Source organism: Accipiter gentilis, chromosome 7, assembly GCF_929443795.1.
Source record: "Accipiter gentilis chromosome 7, bAccGen1.1, whole genome shotgun sequence".
NCBI classification, from domain to species: Eukaryota; Metazoa; Chordata; class Aves; order Accipitriformes; family Accipitridae; genus Astur; species Astur gentilis.
This window is the reverse complement of record NC_064886.1, coordinates 10,601,719-10,620,581: the sequence shown is the minus strand read 5'-3', so window position 1 is coordinate 10,620,581 and position 18,863 is coordinate 10,601,719. Positions and strand designations below refer to the sequence as shown.

The 18,863-nt window shown below is 51.5% G+C and overlaps 1 protein-coding gene across 5 annotated transcripts in view; it reads left to right on the top strand.

Moving 5' to 3' along the window:
• The first annotated feature begins 528 nt into the window (after positions 1-528).
• The window catches only part of SNX27 (sorting nexin 27), a 35,584-nt gene continuing 17,249 nt past the window's right edge, over positions 529-18,863 (top strand). For 2 of the 5 annotated variants that reach the window (XM_049805221.1, XM_049805219.1), the window contains exons 1-4: positions 529-832; positions 13,416-13,647; positions 16,776-16,968; positions 18,267-18,331. In XM_049805221.1, coding sequence (XP_049661178.1) covers positions 549-832; positions 13,416-13,647; positions 16,776-16,968; positions 18,267-18,331 — 774 coding nt within the window. In that variant the 5' untranslated portion in view covers positions 529-548. Of the gene's footprint in view, positions 833-10,080; positions 12,266-13,415; positions 13,648-16,775; positions 16,969-18,266; positions 18,332-18,863 lie in introns of those variants that run through there. The other 3 variants (XM_049805220.1, XM_049805218.1, XM_049805222.1) reach the window with 3 other exon arrangements.

The following is an 18,863-nucleotide window of genomic DNA, read 5'->3' as shown; positions in this document are numbered from 1 at the left end:
GCCTGAGCCTGCATCATTTCGGTGCCTCCCTGGCGCTCCTGCTCCACACAGTGGCCTGTGCCACCTGCTTCTGTGGCAGCCGGGGCCCCTGCTGTGGTGGAAGTGGGGGCAAAGAGAATGTGGGCCTGCCAGGGTGCCTGTCCTCCCTGGGGACAGGGGCTTCCCCTGCCCCATGCTCCCTTGGGGCTGGGGTGCTAGCGAGGCCTGTGGGCCGCCTGGACCTGTGGTAAGGCCTCTCTGCCACCTGTTGCCTTATGAGGCTGCGTGACGTCACAGCAGTGACATCACGGTACGGCGCCGCCGGGCACAGTGCCCCCCCCCCCCCCCCCCCCCCCCCGGTTGCTTCGGAGGCGCGGCACTACACCTCCCAGAAGGCTTCGCTCCCGCTGTGCCGGACTACATTCCCCAGCGTCCCTCGCGCCCGCGGGTAGGGGGTGCCTCGGGACTACATTTCCCGTCGTCCCCCTCAAAGGCGGTGGGGGTGGTGTTCTACGGTGGCTGGCGCGGCGGCGGTCGCGTGACGGGCCGGCCGGGTGCTGCTCGTCAAGATGGCGGACGAGGAGGGTGAAGGGCTGCCGCGCTCGGCGGCGGCGCCGCACCGGAACGGCGGCGGTGAGGGGGCCCCGGCGGGGCCGGGCGGCCCCCGCGTAGTCCGTATCGTCAAGTCGGAGTCCGGCTACGGCTTTAACGTACGCGGTCAAGTGAGCGAGGGCGGCCAGCTACGGAGCATCAACGGCGAGCTCTACGCCCCGCTGCAGCATGTCAGCGCCGTGCTGGGCGGCGGGGCGGCCGACCGCGCTGGGGTGCGCAAGGGGGACCGCATCCTGGAGGTGTGAGTACGGGGGGGCCGCCGCCCCGCTGCCGCCCACCCTGCCCAGCCCGGCTCGGCGTGGGGGGCTGCCCGCCCCCGTCCCGCTGCCGCCCCCTCCGCTGCGGGAGGGCTGAGCCTCGGCGAGGGGCTGAGGGGGGTGTATTCCTCTCGCTGGGGGCTTTGGGGGGAGTCCTGAGGGGGCTGAGCCTGGCCGGGGGATTGGGGCATCCTTTGGGGGGGGGGGGGAGGGCTGAGCCTTGCTGGGGGAGTCGTGAGGAGGGGCTGAGCCTGGCTGGGAGCTTGGAAGGGGTCTTATGGGAGCCTGTAATGGGGGGCTAGGCCGGCTTCCCCTCGTTGCGCATGTGGGGGGGGCTTGTGGGGATGGCTGGACCACACCAGGGGCTTGGGGAGGCTGGTTTGTTCTACTCTCCTCAGGGGCTTTGGGGGGGCCCCAGGGGAGCCTCCTGTGAGGAGCTCTGTTGGTCTGCCCAGATGCTTGGGGGCCCCTGATGAGGGGACCTGGTCTGGTCTCTCACTGGGGGCTTGGGGAAACCCTTACTGCGGGGGCTGGCCCAAGTTCCTCTCACTGGAAGCCCTTAGGGGGTCCAGCCTCCCCTCACTAGGGGCTTTGGGGACCCCTTACGAGCCAGCCTCTCATCCTCAGGGACCCCTTTATGCAGAGAGGGGTGTGGCTGCCTTCATCCCCTCATTGAGGGTTCTAGGATACCTCTTCTTACAGGGGCATGCGGATCAGCATTGTCCTCCCTGAGGGTTTTGGGGGACCCCTTTGGGGGTGGAGGGACACAGCCTCCATCTCCTTGAAGGTGAGGCACTTATTTTTCAGGGGGTTCTTTAGAGGATCCCCTTCTTTATGGGGTGTGTGGAGGAATTGAGGGTCACAGCTGCAGGAAAGAGCCCCTCCCTTGGAGGGTGAATCAGGGGGTCCCCTTCACTAGCTCATCCCTGGGGAGATTCTCCCCCTGCCTTTGTTTTTGGGGGTGTCCTTTGGATTGCAGAGCAGGAAGGGCTCACAAGCAACAGAAATACCTGTAGGAGCCGCATGTATGGATCTGCCTTCCTGGCTGGGCAGGGGGTGGCCGCAGTGGGGAATTTGCCTGGGGTGGCACTGAGCTCCTGGAGAAAAGCTGTTCCCGGGAGAGATCCCTGGTAAGGAGGGGAAGTAGGTTAGGACATGTGAAAGGAGGTAGCTGGAAGGAAGGGGGAGCTCACCCTGAGAAAGTCTCCGGGGGAGAGAGCAGAGGGAAGGGCCTGTGGCTGGCACAAACAGGTACTGGGCTGCGTTAGCTCATGGGTGCCCTTACAGAGAGCCAGCGTGGGCCAGGATGAGGTGTGCAAGGGTGTAAACCCTCCTGCAGTGAGTGGGACCCTCAGTCTTCAACATGGAGACCCTCCTGGGGAGGGCAGGGGAATGCTTGTGGAGGGAGGAGGAGATCTGACATGGCAGGATTGCTGCTGCAGGCATGGCTGGGCAAGGAGGGGGACAAAAAAACCACCCCTTTGGGATGAGACAGGGATGCTCTCTGGAGTTGGTGGCCTGCCTTCCACCCCACAGCCATGCAGCTTTGCAGAAGGCAGCAGAGGTGGAAATGCATGCTCGGGGATGGGACCGGCTGCTTGGTTTTTTGTCCTCTTGGTCACTGGGACCGCAGGTTGTCCAGGGCTGTGCAGTAGCTGTTGCTCGACAGCAAGAATCGTAATGTGAGCCTGAAAACATCTTTCCATGGGAATGCTTCAGCTGTCTTGAAACTGATCTTCCCCCCTCCTCCCAAAAAAAAAAAAAAAACAACCCTTAGACTTTGAGCCCATGTTTGCGGACTGCCATCGGTTAAATCTCTTTCAGGGCTTTCTGTAGCCTCAGCCTGTTGGGTGTATTTTTCTCAGCATGTTCCCCTTCGTCTTGTGGTTCTTGGGGTTGGTTCTGCCCGTGCTGAGCTGTGCGATACCTCCTGATCCTTACGTATTTGTACTTCATGCTGAGTTGGTTAAGTTCAATTATTTATTAATTACAGGGATTTCACAGCAGCAGGAATGCTTTGCTGCCAGTCTTTGCAGGCTGCAGTGTGTGAAGGACAACAGCATGTGTTTGGGCCCAAGCAGAGAAGATCTGTTCTGACTAGCCCGTGGCTAGAGAGCTGGCCATGCCCTGCAGAAAGCTTGCTGTTGGGATTTGGCTCTCTCCCGTGTGACCCAAATACTTTATGCTTTGATTTTTTTCTGTGCAGAAGAACTGTTTGGGGGGTGAATTCTGCACCTGGAGGATCTACTTGAGAGAACAACGTTTATTGACTGAGGGGAAGTACTTTCATATGCGTTGCAAGGTGCCAAGCTAAAATTCTCCCTTGTGCCCGCTGTGGGGAAACACTTAAAATGTCATGTTTGAAATCAGAGGTGGGTTTTGAGGCTGGTGCTGGAATCGGGGTTCGGTCCCCAGCGTCTTGGCCAGCGCGAGGCAAAGGCCTGACCTTTAGTCTGTTGCCAAACCACGCAGCGGTGTTTGAAGGAGTTAAGGCCTGCAGATAACAATGGTTAATGAGGTGGCACGAGGGGTGTTTTCTTGTGGCTCTCTGGACCCCTGGCTTCCCATTCCGCAGGGCAGGGAGCAACTGCTGCGGCTGGAAGGATGGGGGATTTCCTATTGCGTTATCTGCCACTTCTCATCTCCCGGGAGAAGTCACTTTTAATTTGCGCATGTATCTTCTTGTAGTGCTGCCAGATTGGCTCTCACCCTTTTCCAGTATCGGCTATTGCTTTTGTTAACCTGGCTGCATAAATCCGCCTGAAAAATATTACTCAGTACCAGCCACATTTTGGCGGTGTGAAGTCCCTGTGTCTCTGCACACTCTGCCAAGAGGACGCTCGTTCTCCCTGGGTCTATTAAAATCCAACTCCTGCAAGTAAATCTTAGCACGGTTGTGACTTGGAGTAGAAAACAATAAAACAAGACTCCAAAAATAGCTCTGATTTCCCTTCCTTTCCACAGCAGCACCCTGCACACAATGGTGGGGGTGGGGTTCCCTGGGAGGCACGGGGCCCATCTGCCGCCGCTGCCACCTCCCCAGCACAGTGACCCTGGCCCCGGCACCCAGTTCATCTGCCCACAGGACTCACAGCTGGTTTGGCAGTTGCAGTGAACTTGCTGAAGGATGGGCTGTGGGTCTGGAGCTGGGTGATGGGGCTTCGGGAGGAACTGCTGGCTGCTTGGCATCTTTGCAGATCTCATGTCATGTTTGAGTACTGAAAGCACATGCAGGTTAGGTGTTCTCTGAACAGGCTGTTTATTTCCAAGCAGGACTTTGTTTTCACCTCCTGCAACTCCAAGCAAACCGGCCTGGGAGAGAATTTTTTGGAGCAAGAGCCTGAGAGAGGAGATTCTTCCATTGCATGGCCTTGATGGAATTACTGAGGCTGTTGCTGCAGAGTAATGGGGTATTTAGCACGTGGTAACTTGTGGGGCGACAGACCCCACAGACATCTCTTCCCCAGCTCGCTCTGGACATGTGTGGTGCTGGAAGACCCCCAGACCTTCCATCCCTGCGTGGCTGAGGGCTCCAGCTGCAGTGACAGGAGTGTGGTTTTCCAGGTGCACAACCTGCTTCTCAGTCCTCATCCAGAACCAAAGGATGTTTAGAGTGTTATCTGAAGGGTTTATTTAGAGTCCTGTCCTCACTGCAAAGTCCTTTATTGCCATCCTTTACTGTGTGATGCTCCTGTATCTAGCATCTAGCTCAGACCTCTTGCTTTCAAAGGCTGGTTTTGCAATGTAGCTATGGCATGCTCTCTAATCTTCTTAGCTGGTTTTGTGTTTGTGGGTGTTGAGGGCATTGGAGACAGACAATGAAAGCTAATTTAGTTCTTGATTATCACCCTGAATGACAATCATAACTAATCTTGACAGGGAAGAAAATCTCACTAGCGTTTGCTCTGCTAGCAGGGAAGCTCGCTCAAAAATAATTGAACAGATAAAGAAGGGATCTGTTCTCAATATCATTGAACTGTGTGCAGCAGAAACCTGGTCCGATCTAGGCATGATTGCGAGGGTAGGGGGGTACTGTACTCCACCAGACCAGAGAATTGGTCTCCATCACTCATTCCTGTGTCAGAAATGTCTGAAATGGTCGCAGTACCTTCTGCTTTGAGGGAAGGTGTCATACCCCTTGATACAGGTCTTGGTGGAATAACCCCCGACGGAGATGGCTTCTTCCTAACCCTCATGGGGAGTGACTCCAGTTTGCGGGGTAAAGGCGTTTCCCTCAGGAGATTAAACTCTTTATCTCTTCTTGGTCTAAAGTCTAATTTTGTGTATTGACTTGGGACAGAAAAAGCTGGTTCTGCTTTGGAAAATTCCAGAATGGTCTGTAAAAGGGAGGCAGCAGCTGTGTGCTCTGCTTATTCACAGAATTTTGTTGCTTGCACAAAGGGTGCGTTGCCAGAAAATCACCTTACAAAGTGGTCAGCAGGCCTTACCTTGGCCAAAGTTTTTAAGGGTGTCTCTTTCCTTAACCTCAGACAGTTTAGGAAGTGGATTGAATCAGTGGTGGAAGCTTTATCTTACATACCTGGATGGTGAGAAGGTGGAAGACGTGGGGATGCACAGCCCCCTGGCTGCTTCAGAGGTGGGTTGTTGTTCTACTGTGGTTGCAGCAATAGGAACTCGTGAAACATGTTGAGTTCGGCTTGCGGCCTGGCAAACCTTAAAAACCCTCTAATCACCAGCTGATAGATGTCTTTCCTTCACCCACCTCTAAACACACCGTCTTCCCGGTAGTGTTCCTGAATTCACCCCAACCTTTCCAGGTTCCATCACTTGCTTTCCTGCACACGTTTTCCAAGCATTTTACTGTGGGTCAGCATCTCTCCCCCTTTTACAAACAGGGCTGCTGAAGCACAGGAGGCAGAGTGGATTTGCCTGGTTAAGGCTGTAGATTAGAATTGGGAATAATTCGGGTCTCCTGATTGCGCCTTTCAGCCTGTGCTCGGTGTGCTCAATAAGGCTGGCGTTGGCTGTTGGAGTGAAAAACTGCAAATGTGTCTTTTCTTTCTTGAGAGATAACAGCAGCAGGTAAATGAAGAACCCTCATGTGCTGGGTTTTCCATTCAGTGTACAATTAGATGTACGCAAGAGCCTTTTTATCTACCCTAGTTTAACAATTTGCAGTATACTTAAACAGAACTCTATAGGTGCCTAGGAATGGGCACGATGACTGAAGCTGGAGAAATTTAAACCCGTTTCTGCCACCTGTGCTCTCTGCTCCTGCTTTGTTCGTCTTGAGATAACGAAGCAAATGGGTCAGACTCCACGGGCTCAGTGGAAGCGTCCACCCCTCTCCTGATGGGGAAGAACTGCTGGGGATGTGCTGGACGTTGGTGCCTGGCATCTTGCGGTGGCTTTTTTGTACCTATAGTTAACCTTCCTTGCTCACCAGTCTGAGCACTGAGGAAAGTAGCGACGGACAAAATGGTAAGGCAGGGGGAGAGTTTCCTTTACTGGGATTCAAACCTGTGCTTGCGAAATGTGAGCTGCAGACTGAAACACTGAGAGGCCTCGTGAACACCCGTACTGCAGGCTGCTGTTGGACTGGGATGCTGTTTCAAAGAGCTGGAGCGCGAGACACTGCTGGGCTCTTCGCTGACATCTCTGGAGGAGCGTCTCATGACAGTGGTTTTCAGTGTGTGGTCTGCAGAGTCCTGAGGGGCTCACTGGTGTTGCTTGGAGCTCTGCGAAAGGGCGCTGCTGGGAAACCAAAGCCACTGTCACAGGCTTGAACTTGGTTGTCAGCAGCTTGAACAGAGCTGGAGGAGAATCTGGGTCTACAAAAAGAACAGATAAGAATCATTGCTTTGATGTTGGTCAGAAAGGTTATGCTTAAAAGTCCAGCTCTGTGCTAGCACCGGGGCTTGTGGTCTAGCAGCCCTGTCCATCTCTGGTCTTCTCAGGGTGGTTTTGCTAATGGTTCAGGGAAGGAAAACCCAAGGAGGCCTTGACCTAGATCGTGTCTCCTATTGCTGGTGTAGAAGCTGATTGCTGTTAAACTGCTCCTGAGTTTCCAGGGTGGATTTGATACAGACTTGGTTTCTGAAGTGTCCAAAATGTTGTTCCTTTTTTAGCAAGACTAAGAGCTTTCCACCTATTGAGTCAGTACTTGTTTGCTTTTCAGTAGTAGTTAGTTTTTAACCTTCTGAAATGTTAACATTCTTTGTCTTCTTTCAGGGTGTTTCAGAAGTACTAATTTGCAAGGAATCACTCCTTTCATGATTGGAGTGGGTGAATGGCAGTTACACTGTTTGCAAGAGCAAAGCATGTCAATATGCACAGGGACGTTAAAACTTCCTTAAAATGTTGTAAGAGTCTTCTGTGAAAATGGTAATTATCCCAACCTTCTTCTAGTCTCTCCCATGTAAGAGAAATAGGAAAGGTCACTGGAATTGTGCTTGTTAGTGTCTTTGTGGGTTCTTTTTATCTGTGTGGAGTAATATTGGACAGAGTCTGGATTTCTTAGCTGTAGAAGAGGAAGGCTGGCTTCCCTTCTTTTGGGTGATTAGAAATGGGGAAATACTGCTTCAGCCTCAGCTGAACAGCCCTGGCATGGTTCAGTTTTAGGAAGGCTTGTGCTGGCAGCTGTCTGGCTTTGGGGACTGAGCAGTTCAGGGCTGGAGTGGGGGAAACACATGGCCTGTTGGGGAAACTGTTTAGCTTGAATGGTCTTGGGTGTATCATGCAACTGAGAAACTTAACACTCCTCTGGGATAAGCTGCAAGTTGCTGGATCTGTTAAAGCTGCTGTGGATCAGTCCGGCGAATACGTTGCTCTCCTGAGGAGTGGTGGAAGGGAGCCAGCACCGTTGCAGTGGCTGCCCCTTTGCAAATGCACCCCATAAGGCATTGGTGGTAGTGTCGTGTGGAGCTGCTTTGGTGTTTGGCATTAGCTGGATTTGAGAAGGGAGATGGATGAAGATGATGAAGCGCCCATTTCTGCAGCTGCTATGGCAAGCCTGGAGAAGCTGTCCTGCAGTACTGTGTCCAGTAAGCTCATTAGCTGTTCATCTTTATTTCCAGAGCCTCTCCCAAGGAGGCTGCTGATCCCTGTGGTGACTGCCCTTGTTGCTGGATCTCATCTTCAGCACTCTTGTTCCTTCATCAGCCCTTCTCAGAGCAGAGAGTAATCTGTTGTCTCAGCACCGCACTTAAAATCTCTCCTGCAGCTGAATATTTGTGAGAACCATTGTGTTACAGAAGAGGCAGGAGTGCAGGGAGCTTCTTGGTGACATATGGAATTTTATGGGCTTAACGTACAGCCCTGGACAGAGCTGGAGCCAGATGGGCTTTGAGCCAAGTGTCAGGAGCTGGAAGATGCAAAGCACTGGGTGGGGGAGATGGGGACTTGGCAGCCCACCCCCACTAAGAGACAAGTGACATGTGAAGTTGTGGTGTGAATAGCTGCTGCCAGCCTTACTTCCGAGGCGACATCTACACGGCCAGGCTCTTGCCAGCCTGGTTCTGTCACACCGTGGTGGGAGAGCTCTGACCTGTGCTTTGCCATAGTGGCCCTGCAGATAGCATGGGATGGCTTAAGGTGCTTATCTGCTAAAAAGCAAAGCCTTAAAGATGACTTGAGTTGTTTCTGGTGTGTTTTTCCTTGGATGGTATGTCAGCTGGGTCAGTACTTTGCCTGAATGAAGCACAAAGGCTGTGGTCTGAATCTCCAGGAAGCTTATTGCAGACTTTCTTGCAGTAAATTTCCTTGTCATCTCTTGACAGACAGATAGTTGGGAAATTTTAAGAAGTCTTTGCAGAACGTGAGTCATTCGGTGTACAAATGGGAGAAGTGAAATGTTCTTCTCTGTGTCTTGGGGATCTTGCTCGTTAGCATCAGCATGATGGGGAATTTTGCTTTGTCAAATGCATGCTTTGTCCTCAGGATCTCCTGGTGTTTGCCAGAAGTTTCTGTTCTTGCCGAGAACACTTGCCGATAGGTGTTCCTGGGTTCAAACATAGCTGCTGAGTGAGACATTTTTCACACTGTGCTGGCGGAGAGTTCAGGTTTGGGGCAGCAAGTGGGGTGCTTCAGCAGCTCATCCTCTTTCCAGCCAGGGGACCGTGCCAGCCTGCAGCCACTGCTCACTGTCTTTGGCCTAGTACTTTGAAAACTCAGTCTCAGAGAAGCTTTTGAATTTGTTACGATGAACAAACACTGGTCTGCTCTGCCCCCCAGCAGGTATTTTTTTGTGGCAGGAGCTTGCAGAACCACAGACTAAAGATCTTTTGTTAAGCGTAACCTGCTGTAATTCCCAGAGGTTAGCTTCCCCCATAGCACCAGGCAAGCCCTTGAAGGGCAAGTGCCAAGGCTGGCAGCACCTGATCTTGCCCCACGTGTGCCAGGGTTTCTGCCCTCGCAGTGGTGTCAGTGGGCAGCAAAGCATGTGGCTGCCTCGGGTCACAGTCTGGAGTCTCAGTCCAGGCCTGTCTTGGCAGGTGTCTTGGGCATCATGCTGGACTGTGGACTGCGGACTGCGATGCAGGCGTGTGTTCCTTCTGCTACGGTGAGATGATTACCATCAGAGACGTGGTAACGAGTGCTTTGGGGTTATGTTGTCTTCAGCTCAGCGAACGTGAGCCCTTAGTCATGGTGAGTATTGAGCTAGACCGACCCTACCCAGCAACAGGAGGAAAACAGCTTCTTCCCAGCTCACTAGGGGGAGGGCAAGAGCATTTGGGAGCCCCTTGCAGCCCTGTTTAGGTGGGGATGCCTCTGCCAGGGGGACAGCATGAAAAGGCTCCACATTGCCCAGTCCAACAGCGCACTGAACAGCTCCAGCATCGCTTCTACCTACTCAGTAAAGAGCTTTACCGCGGTAACCTTCCTGTGAGGCAGCTCACATCCCCAGTGAGGCGAAGAGGAAGCCAGGCACTGAGGGAAGAAGACTCACCCACTGTGCTGCAGTGGAATATGACAAAACCTCGTGCTCCTGGTTTAACCACATCCACATTTGGTGGCAGACAGCCGAGAGAAGTGATTTGTTGGAGGAAGTTGCTCTTCGAGTGCTGCTGAAGTCTGGCAGACCTGGCTGGGGGTTGCGTGTGCCCGGCTGCGGTCTCTATCCTGCAGCAGTTTGCTCTGCCATGAGCAGAGTTCTGCTCTATTTCCCGTCCCACACAGAAGAGAGCGGTTTGCCATCTGTGGTACCTCCTTTGTGGAGGGAAGGATTCATTGGATCTGGTTGTCATCCACCACTCTTGTATCTGGACATCCTTTCTGTAAGGTATGGAGGGACCCAGCCCTGTGGTCAGCTCAGCAGCCCTCTTCTGGGACCGTGCGTGTCCCCTGGAAGGGTAAAGGTAATGCCTGGGTCTTTTTTTCTGACTCCATATGAAGGCAGAAGCTTGAGGAACAAAGTACCCGAGTGTCCCATTGTCTCTGGAAAAGTGCATTCAGCTCTCAACCCACAGGTCTGTGGCTGTGTAAACAGCATGTTGTTCAGCTGTGCTCCTCTCACCTTGCCAGCTGCTGTGATTTGCCTATGTTGTATGATTTACCATTCCTTTTCTTTGTTGGTTCATCAGTGATGATTCCAGCCTGAGTTGCTATGGTGACTTTATTGCAAAGGTACGAGTCCTTTGGCCCCCTGCGCCTGCAGTACTGACTGCTCCTTCCTACTGCGCTGCAGAGCAAAGGGGTGAGCAGGGCTGATATTAAAGCAGCATCTGATCTTAGAAAGACCTGCTGGGAGTGATGGAGAGCTGGCAGTGGGTGTTACCGGGTTTTTGTGAATGAAATGGTGTATTGCAGTCTTATTGTCGGGAGTCCCAGGTCCTGTCCTCGCCACCTCCCAGGGTTTGGTGTTGGCTTGGGAAGGAAATGGGTGGCAGCAGAAGTCACCAGGGGCTAAGGAGAGGAAAAGGAGGAAGCCGGCAGTGTGTTTGTTCTCGGTCTGCTGGCAGAAGGGAAGGCACGGTGTCTGAGGTCTTTGTTGACGGGAAGTTAAGCTGAGGACCTAGTTCCAGCCCAGCTGGGGCTGAGTAACTAGAAACCAGCCTTGACTTTTGCAGACTAAGTGGGGCATCCTGCAGTCTGGGTCATCCAAAAGCCCCTCCTGCCAGCTGGAGGCAGCTCTGCCTGTCACTGGCTGGAGATGGGCTCGAGGTCGAGTGTGGGATGGTGACTATACTCCCCTGCCTTCATCCTTCTCTCTTCAGGATGGGACTGGGATGCATGGAGGAGGGTTCTTTTGACCTGCTGTCCTTCCTGGTGCAGGCAAACAGCAACCTTTTCTACATGACTGGAGTCTCTGGCTTTTCACCCCCATTCACCAAAAATCTTACTTGGGCAGCAGTGCTGTAGGACTTTACAGATTGGGTTTATTCTAGGTGAGTGGAAGGGATCTGGGATAAGTGAGCAGCACGTGAGCATTGGTCAGGTGAAACAAACACGAATGTCACTTTAGTGTGACAATGTTGGTGGCTAATGGCTCAACTCGATAATGAGGGCTGCCCTCTGTGACCAAATTTGCTGCTTGGGAGGCCATGTTCCTGCCCTGTGAAAGAGCTGGCTGGTGAGGAGGGGATTCTCCCTTTTCCTGAACTTAACAGTCTTGTTGCTGTAAAAGCTGCATACAGCTCTTCGAGCACTCTTATCGCACAGAGCCCAGGGGCTGCATCCGAGGGTTATCCCTTCCCTGAAACGATATGGGAGCTCTAAGAGGGCTGATAACCATGCATAGTGTCCAAGCTGGGGGAAGCTTTTTTGTCCAACTCCTGGCAAAGCACAAGTGCTGTCTCTGGCTCACAAGCACCGCTTGGGGCTTTTTTTAAACTTGATACAGAGTGTGGGATCTCTCACCCAGACTTGCAAGTCAAGATCAGATCTTTTCAGGGTGATTTTTCTAAGTAAAAGTTCAATAAAAAATTATTGACGTGAAGCGGCAAGAGCTGTTCTCTTTCATTTGAGAGCTGGGGATTGAAAGCTAAATCCCGTGCTTGATTTAAGGCAAGCTGGGATGATTCTGTGACCAGTACTACGTCTTTGGTGGCAAGATGATGACAGTCTGTTCCCAGGCTCTGGGAAGGAGTAGCTGACTTGCCAGGAGGAGTAATTTTCTCTCCCTGCATGGTCAGGACTCATGACTGGGAAAGTGGAGGCTGCCTTCCTCTTGCACTCCTCCGAAGCATCAGGTAATGGCCATAGCCAGCAGTGCAGAATAAGGGTGACATTGGGTTTTCTGGTGGAGAAATTCCTAGGTGTGAGTGAAGACAAATTGGGGTTGCGGCATGGTTGCCGGTGTTTCAGCAGCAGCACGAAACTCCTTGGCTGGTTTGTTCCAGGCTCATCCCAAGCAGCTGCTCTGGAAGCAGAGGTGAAGGACACCTGTCATCTCCGATGGTCCATGGGCTCTCCGGCAGCCTTGCAGGAGCGCAGCCAGGCTGACTGGTAGGGATGCGGTGGGTGAAGCTCTGCCTGTTCCTGTTTATACAGGGAATGTTTTGGATACCAAACTCTTCACAGAGATGTTTGCAATGACTGCGAGTTTATGGAGACTCACTACTAAATTTAGCTTTTATCAGGAGGAAAAACAGACTTGTCCTTTCCCAGATTTGGAAGAGAACCTAACAGCACTCTTTGCTTTGAAATCAAGTCATAGGTCCAGCATTTTTCCAAGCTGGCTGAGGTCTGGTCTGTATCTTCTGGGCAAAGCAAGAGCCAGGTGATGGTGAACTGAGCTTACAGGGAGAACACAAATGGCAAGAATGCTCTAGAGGTGGCTTGGGTATGTCTTGGGTCTTCAGAGCTTCCATGGGACTCCTGGAGGGCTTTGGGCATAATTGGGACGAGCTCTTGTGATCAGGTTGGAGCAGCTTAGGAAGCAGAAATGTGTTACTTGCTGCAGCAGTGCTCCTGGGCCGTTTGGGACAAGGCAGAGCAGTTTGCCTAGAAGTAACTGAAATGAACACATATCTCGTTTATGTCGCACTGAACCAGGTGTGCTCATGGGTGCTGTGTCTTGGCAGATGGGAACACCAGCTTCTGAAATTGCTTACCTTTGCTCTCTGAGCCTCCTTGCCTGCTTTCTCGTTCTTGTTCAGATGGAAGCTCAATTCAGATTTAGGGAAATCCACTTACGTTTTGGAGCTGTAGAGGTTCAGGAGATGGGCTTTGCCCTAGCACACTAGTATGTATTATGCATTCAGTGTTTTCTTCCCCAGTTCTGTGGTCTCCTTGTAATTGCTTTTAGCTGATGGGAAAAGGCTTGCTTTCTGGGTACAAACATGCCACGTCAAATCATTGAGAAATGGTGAAAACCACAAAACTTGTTTTAAATATTCAAGGGGGTATATGAACCTTCTAAAGAAGTTTTAGCTGTGACTGTAGTCATTAAACATATTCAGTAACTAATAACCTGAGAAATCATCAATAGGAAAAATGAGTGAAGTTCAGACCAGATTGAAACTGGAGCAACCAGAGCAGTTGAGGCTGGAGGGATTTTCAGGGGAAGCAGATATGTGATGGATCTCTGGGCTGGTCCTGGTGTGGTTTGAAGGCTCTGTGGTCACCTCTGCCTTGCTTATGGCTTTTCTGCGTTCTCTTTCACAGGAATGGAGTGAATGTTGAAGGAGCAACACACAAGCAAGTGGTGGACCTGATTCGTGCAGGAGAGAAGGAGTTAATTCTGACAGTGTTGTCCGTGCCTCCTCATGAGGCAGATAACCTTGATCCGAGTGATGACTCTTTGGGGCAGTCATTCTATGACTACACAGAAAAACAAGCTGTGCCCATCTCCATCCCCACGTACAAGCACGTGGAGCAGAATGGCGAGAAGTTTGTGGTAAGTATCAGCTTGGACAGTGTTTTCTGGATATCTCTTGTGTATCTGCGCCTTGAGCTGGCATGCTCCTTGCTGTTAGTGGCAACACTCTCTTCTTATCTTCGGGATGGAGCCATGTTAATTTATTGCTGACTGGTTTTGACACTGTTTATTTAGGCTTGCCTGTCTTCACTCTTACTGTGCTTGGTTATTCTTTTGCAGCTATCTCTGATGTGTTAGGAAGCTTTTTTTATTAATGTATCTGGAATAGCTTGATCTCTTACAAAGATTAAGTATGAAGCTATTGTTTTGTTCATATAAGCTTTCATATTTGTATCTCCTGTTTTACACCAAGTGTTAAGGACATCTGTGATAGATGTAAAAGCAAAGGGAACAGATGTCTTGAAGCATAGCTTCCCATCTACAGAATTTCTTTTCCCTTTAGGGAGTGGTGGGGAAATAGCTGTAAAAAGTCTCTTTCCTTTGGGTTCCCTGCTTCTTCTGTTTCATTTATTGGGGAGGCTGGCAGTCATTTTCCTAGTTGATGTGATCTATCATTTAAGTACCTGATATGGGTGCATACTCTGAGGCTTAAGGTTGATTCTGGCTCATCAGGGATGGCTGTCTGTGGCTGGTAAGGAAATGTTTGGAGAGGGACCCAAAACAGGTTGGGCGAAGACGCTCATCTGCAGAACTGTTTCTTTTTGCAACATTTGGGGTCTATTTAACCTCCTTAATTGGCTTGGCCTTGCTTGGCTCTTCTGTTTCCTTGCCTGGCTGTGTAGTGTTCACAGGTGCTCTGCTTGCAAACTATCTTGACTGCCCTGTCCTCCAGCACCCTGTGTCTCGCTGCTGGCCGCTGCTCTGAGCATGCTTCGGGTCTGAGCTGCGGCAAGGGTCAGCAGAGCCTGCAGCCCAACCCCAGGTGGCTCCGAGTTTCAATCAGCGACTGGTAGAGACAGAAGCCTGCCACAAGGGCAGTATTCTTCCCCATGCAAATAGCTGCTTATTGTTAGGAGCACAGTCCTACCCATGTCCAGACCATGTTTTTTCTTCTGCTCTGTGTGCTGTCTTCATTTTTCCAGAGCCAGGGAACTGTGTGGCCATCAGTGGGGGTGGACGATGAGGCGGAGGGCCTTGGGACGAGATGGCAAGTATCGGGGCTTTTTAGTTATGCCGCTGCTTTGACTCATGGCTGGAAGATTTGTGCTGTATGCTGGGTGCCTTCACCCTCCCAGACTGGGAGGTAGGTTTGGTTGGAGCAGTTGCCCTTGGGGCATGATTGCATCGTCGTGTGAAGTGCCAGGAGACAGATGACAAACTGGCTTATCACTTTTTCCTCTCCCAGCTGAGGACTGAGGCATTTTCCCAATGAAGACACAAGCCATCATCAGTGTTGCAGAAATAGCATGTGTGTGTGAGAGGAAGGGTGGAAAGGGTTCAGCAGCACTCAGCTCGCCAGAAGAGTCAGGCTCCTGTGCAAAGCATGTTGCTTCAACGTGTCACCCTGGCACGTGTCTCTGAAGGGGACAGATGGGATCCTTCCAGATCCACAGCTTCACGGGGAGCGCATGCTTTCCCTGCACCCTGGCTCTCCCAGCCCTGGTGGGATGCTGTCAGATAAGGTGTGCCATATGGGGCAGGAGAAGAAGGGTCCTAGAAACCAGAGGTTCTTAAAGAAGGGCAGGGCAGGGCAGGGGGTCAAAGGGAGCCTCTTCTCTGGACTGACAATAGCTGCTGCTGTTTGGATCCAGTTCCATCCCAGCACCTTCTCTTGAGGTGACACTGGAAGGGTTGAATGCATGCTTCTTTTTAAGGAAAAGCCTGTTGGTTTGTTGGAGCACTTTTCCCTGGTGAAGGTTGTCAGGCAGGTATCTGGAGCACAGACGTGGAGAGTGAGTGAGCTGGGACTCCTCCCAGCCGTCATCTGGGGAGCAGATTGGGGTTTTGAGTCTTCTGAACACTGCTGAAGCCACCCTTGGTGCATCTTTGGCATGTGCCTCTTGCTACACTCCACCTCTGTGCTCTGCCAGCCCTTTGGCTTCGGGAGGACAGTGGAGGGTGATGCTCCTCTCCTCAAGAGGAAAGGTTGTCATTGCAAACACTTCCCTAGTGCAACATGGAAAAGTGTGAACCTACTCTTTTCACCACTGCATCCCTTTACTTGTGTGAAGCTAATTAAGGTAACTGCTGCAGTTTGGGACCTCCTTATCACTGAGGGCATATTAGCAATGCCTAGATAAGAGCTTGTTTAACTTGCCTGCGAGACTGAGCAGATTGGCTATAAAAATGGAGGCAACTGGTTAATGAATAGGAAGGGAATTCCCTGAAGAGCATCGCAGCGCTTAGAAATGTCCTGCGACTGTAACTCTGCTCTGGGTTTCCCCTATTTGGGATCAGAGTCTTACTTCCTTAACAGTGTCCAGAATGAAACTGGAAGAGTGCAAGCATAATGAAAAAACTAGTTAACATGGAGTGTTCCTAAAAGATTTCATGCTGCCTCTCCCCTGGGATCTGCCCCATGGTTGATGCCTGACGGCTGCCAGGGGCTGTGTCCAAACACAAACCGAGCCTCCTGCTCGCTTTGGGACCTCTCTGGGTTTCAGGGAAGAAGCCGTGAACCTGAGTCCAGAGCTCTGGAGTTTTTGCTGCAATGAGAGGCTCAATTCTGCAACAAGCTGGAAATTCAGTGGTAGTGTCAAGCACATCTGGAAGGTGATGAGGCTCCTGTTGCTGAAAACAGCTGATGCAGTCAGCACAGTGTTGCTGTGACATCCATCTGGTGGTGGCTTGGTGCATCTCAGGGACCCTCCTGTGTGCAGGACATGATCCAGGTGAATGCTGTGATGGCTGCATCAGGCTTGGGGCCTTTTGTAAAGGGTTTGGGTGTTTTTCCTCTCCTTTTGGAATAGAAAGGCGCCTTGAATTCATGCTGATCCAGCTGCTGTCAGAATGAGGCAGTAGTTGGGACATCCCCCAGCTCCAGGGAAAAGCAGTGGTGTATATAACTATTCATACCAGTTTCTCATTCTAGCTCAAACCCTCCTAATTTAGCCTTGTGCTACCTGTGGGTCTGGGAAGGCAGAACTGTGCCAGTTGGGATTTGGAAAGCTTTTCTCACCCCAGTGAGCCTCTTCTCCTCCCTGCAGGTCTACAATGTTTACATGGCAGGCCGCCAGCTCTGCTCAAAGCGGTACCGGGAGTTTGCCATTCTGCACCAGAACCTGAAACGGGAATTTGCCAACTTCACTTTTCCACGTCTCCCAGGGAAGTGGCCGTTCTCTTTGTCGGAGCAGCAGCTGGATGCCCGGCGGCGAGGGCTGGAGGAATACCTAGAGAAAGGTACTGAGCTGGGAGCTGTACACCACCTTCCGCGCAAGCAGGGAAACAAATCTTCAGGGTACATCCTTCCACAGGTGGTCCAAAACTTCACAGGCATTTGTTTACCTGTGAGGGAAAGAAGCTCGTTTGTAGCTGGATGGGATTTTATGGCCAAGGTGGTGAGAGGGAGCTCAGACTTGGCACAGCTTAATGATGCATGTATTACTGGCTTGCAGTATACTTCCAACAACACAATGTGTAATCAGGTTTTAACACACAACAAGCCTTTTTTTATAGTGTCATATTGCTCTCCAGTAATCTTGGAGATGAGGGAGCACGGGCAGGAGGCAGAGGAAGGAAGCTTTGGAGCAGGGAGAACGTTGTGTTTGAGGCTGTTCTCATCAGGGAGCTCAGCTCAACCTGAGCTTGTTCACAGCTGAACGCTTTGGTCCTTTTTAATCAGAATTGTAATACCTGCAGCAGGAGTTTCCTTTAGGTTGAGTTCAGATGGTGGGGAAGTGGGTGCAAAACCTTATCTCTGTATCAGGGTGCCTAGCTAAAAGATCTGACCCTGCATTTTGCAGTGAAGAGGCTGTAGATGAGATTCAGGGAGCAATGACCCCTCATCCTGTGATGCTGTTTTATCTTAGTTGCCTGGAAGCAGCTCAGTTAGTTTGTATGAGCTTAACAGCCTTTTCCCTTGCCAGCATCTGGGAGTGAAGCCCCCTCTTCCCATAAGATGGACGTGGGTCAGGTTTTCCCCACCCCACTGATATCTCAGCCCTGCCTTGCTGAGCTCGTTCATCTTCATCCTTGGTTACCAGCTGGCTGGAGGAATGGGCAGACTGGTTGCATCTTAGAGGCAACATGATACAGTTCGGGTCCAAATTATTTGCTGAACTTGGCCTAAATTCCCAAATAGTTTCAGTCCCTCCGGAATAAGTTTGGGTTTTTTGAGGCAAAAGTACTATTTATGAAATTCTTGCCCACTTTTAAGTATAGTCTAGACCTCCTGTTGACCATGTGCCTGGGGCCTGGATTTCACCCATGGGGAATATCTCAGTGAGTTATTCAACACCACTGTTCACTTGCTATTGTAGGGGATTCAGGCTGGATCAGTATTCGTGCCAGGACACCTGATACAGCCTGGAAAGCACTTGCTTTGATAAGGTTTTTCGGGGCTGGAGATACCACCCTTGTTTCATGCTGCCCACAGAACAGACAGTTGTTATTTCCATGTCACCTTTGGGCTGGTCCTGGGAGGAGACAGCTCCCTCTTCCCCCGGGCACCCCACTAACCTGCACTCTCTGTCCTGCAGTGTGTTCGATACGTGTCATTGGGGAGAGCGACATCATGCAGGAGTTCCTGTCGGAGTCAGATGAGGTAGGCAAGGAGGTGACAGCGCTGAAGCTCTGCCATGACCTTCCCTGTACAGAGGCCATAAATGCTTGGTAAAACTGTATCAGAGAGCAAAGATGTTCCCTGCCAAAGCTTCAGTTGGTTGAATAGAAAACCACGGCAGAAAATCAAGGCCGCAGTTTGCTCTCTGTCACTGCACATAGGAAACATTTTCTCCATAGCAGCAGCTAAGAGCAGCTTTGATGCTGCTCTTGAAGGTGTGCACAGAGCAGAACCAGGCATGAGGCCTCATTGCATACCCTGGCGCTCTGGCAAGGGGAGACCCAGCAAAAAACCCATATTCACTGACTTTCCTGCTGGTTTCCGTGCTGGTGGCAGCCCAGGTGGCTTTGCATTTGTGAGCTGTTTGTATTCGTCGGCCTTTGGCCAGAAAGGCAAGAGGCACTCTGAATACCAGTCTGAGTTGCTTCTCCCAAGATTTGAGTTGCAGGCAGCAGCAGTGAGTTGATATTTGCCCTTCAACTGTCATTCATTTTCCAACCTTTCCATGGTGCAA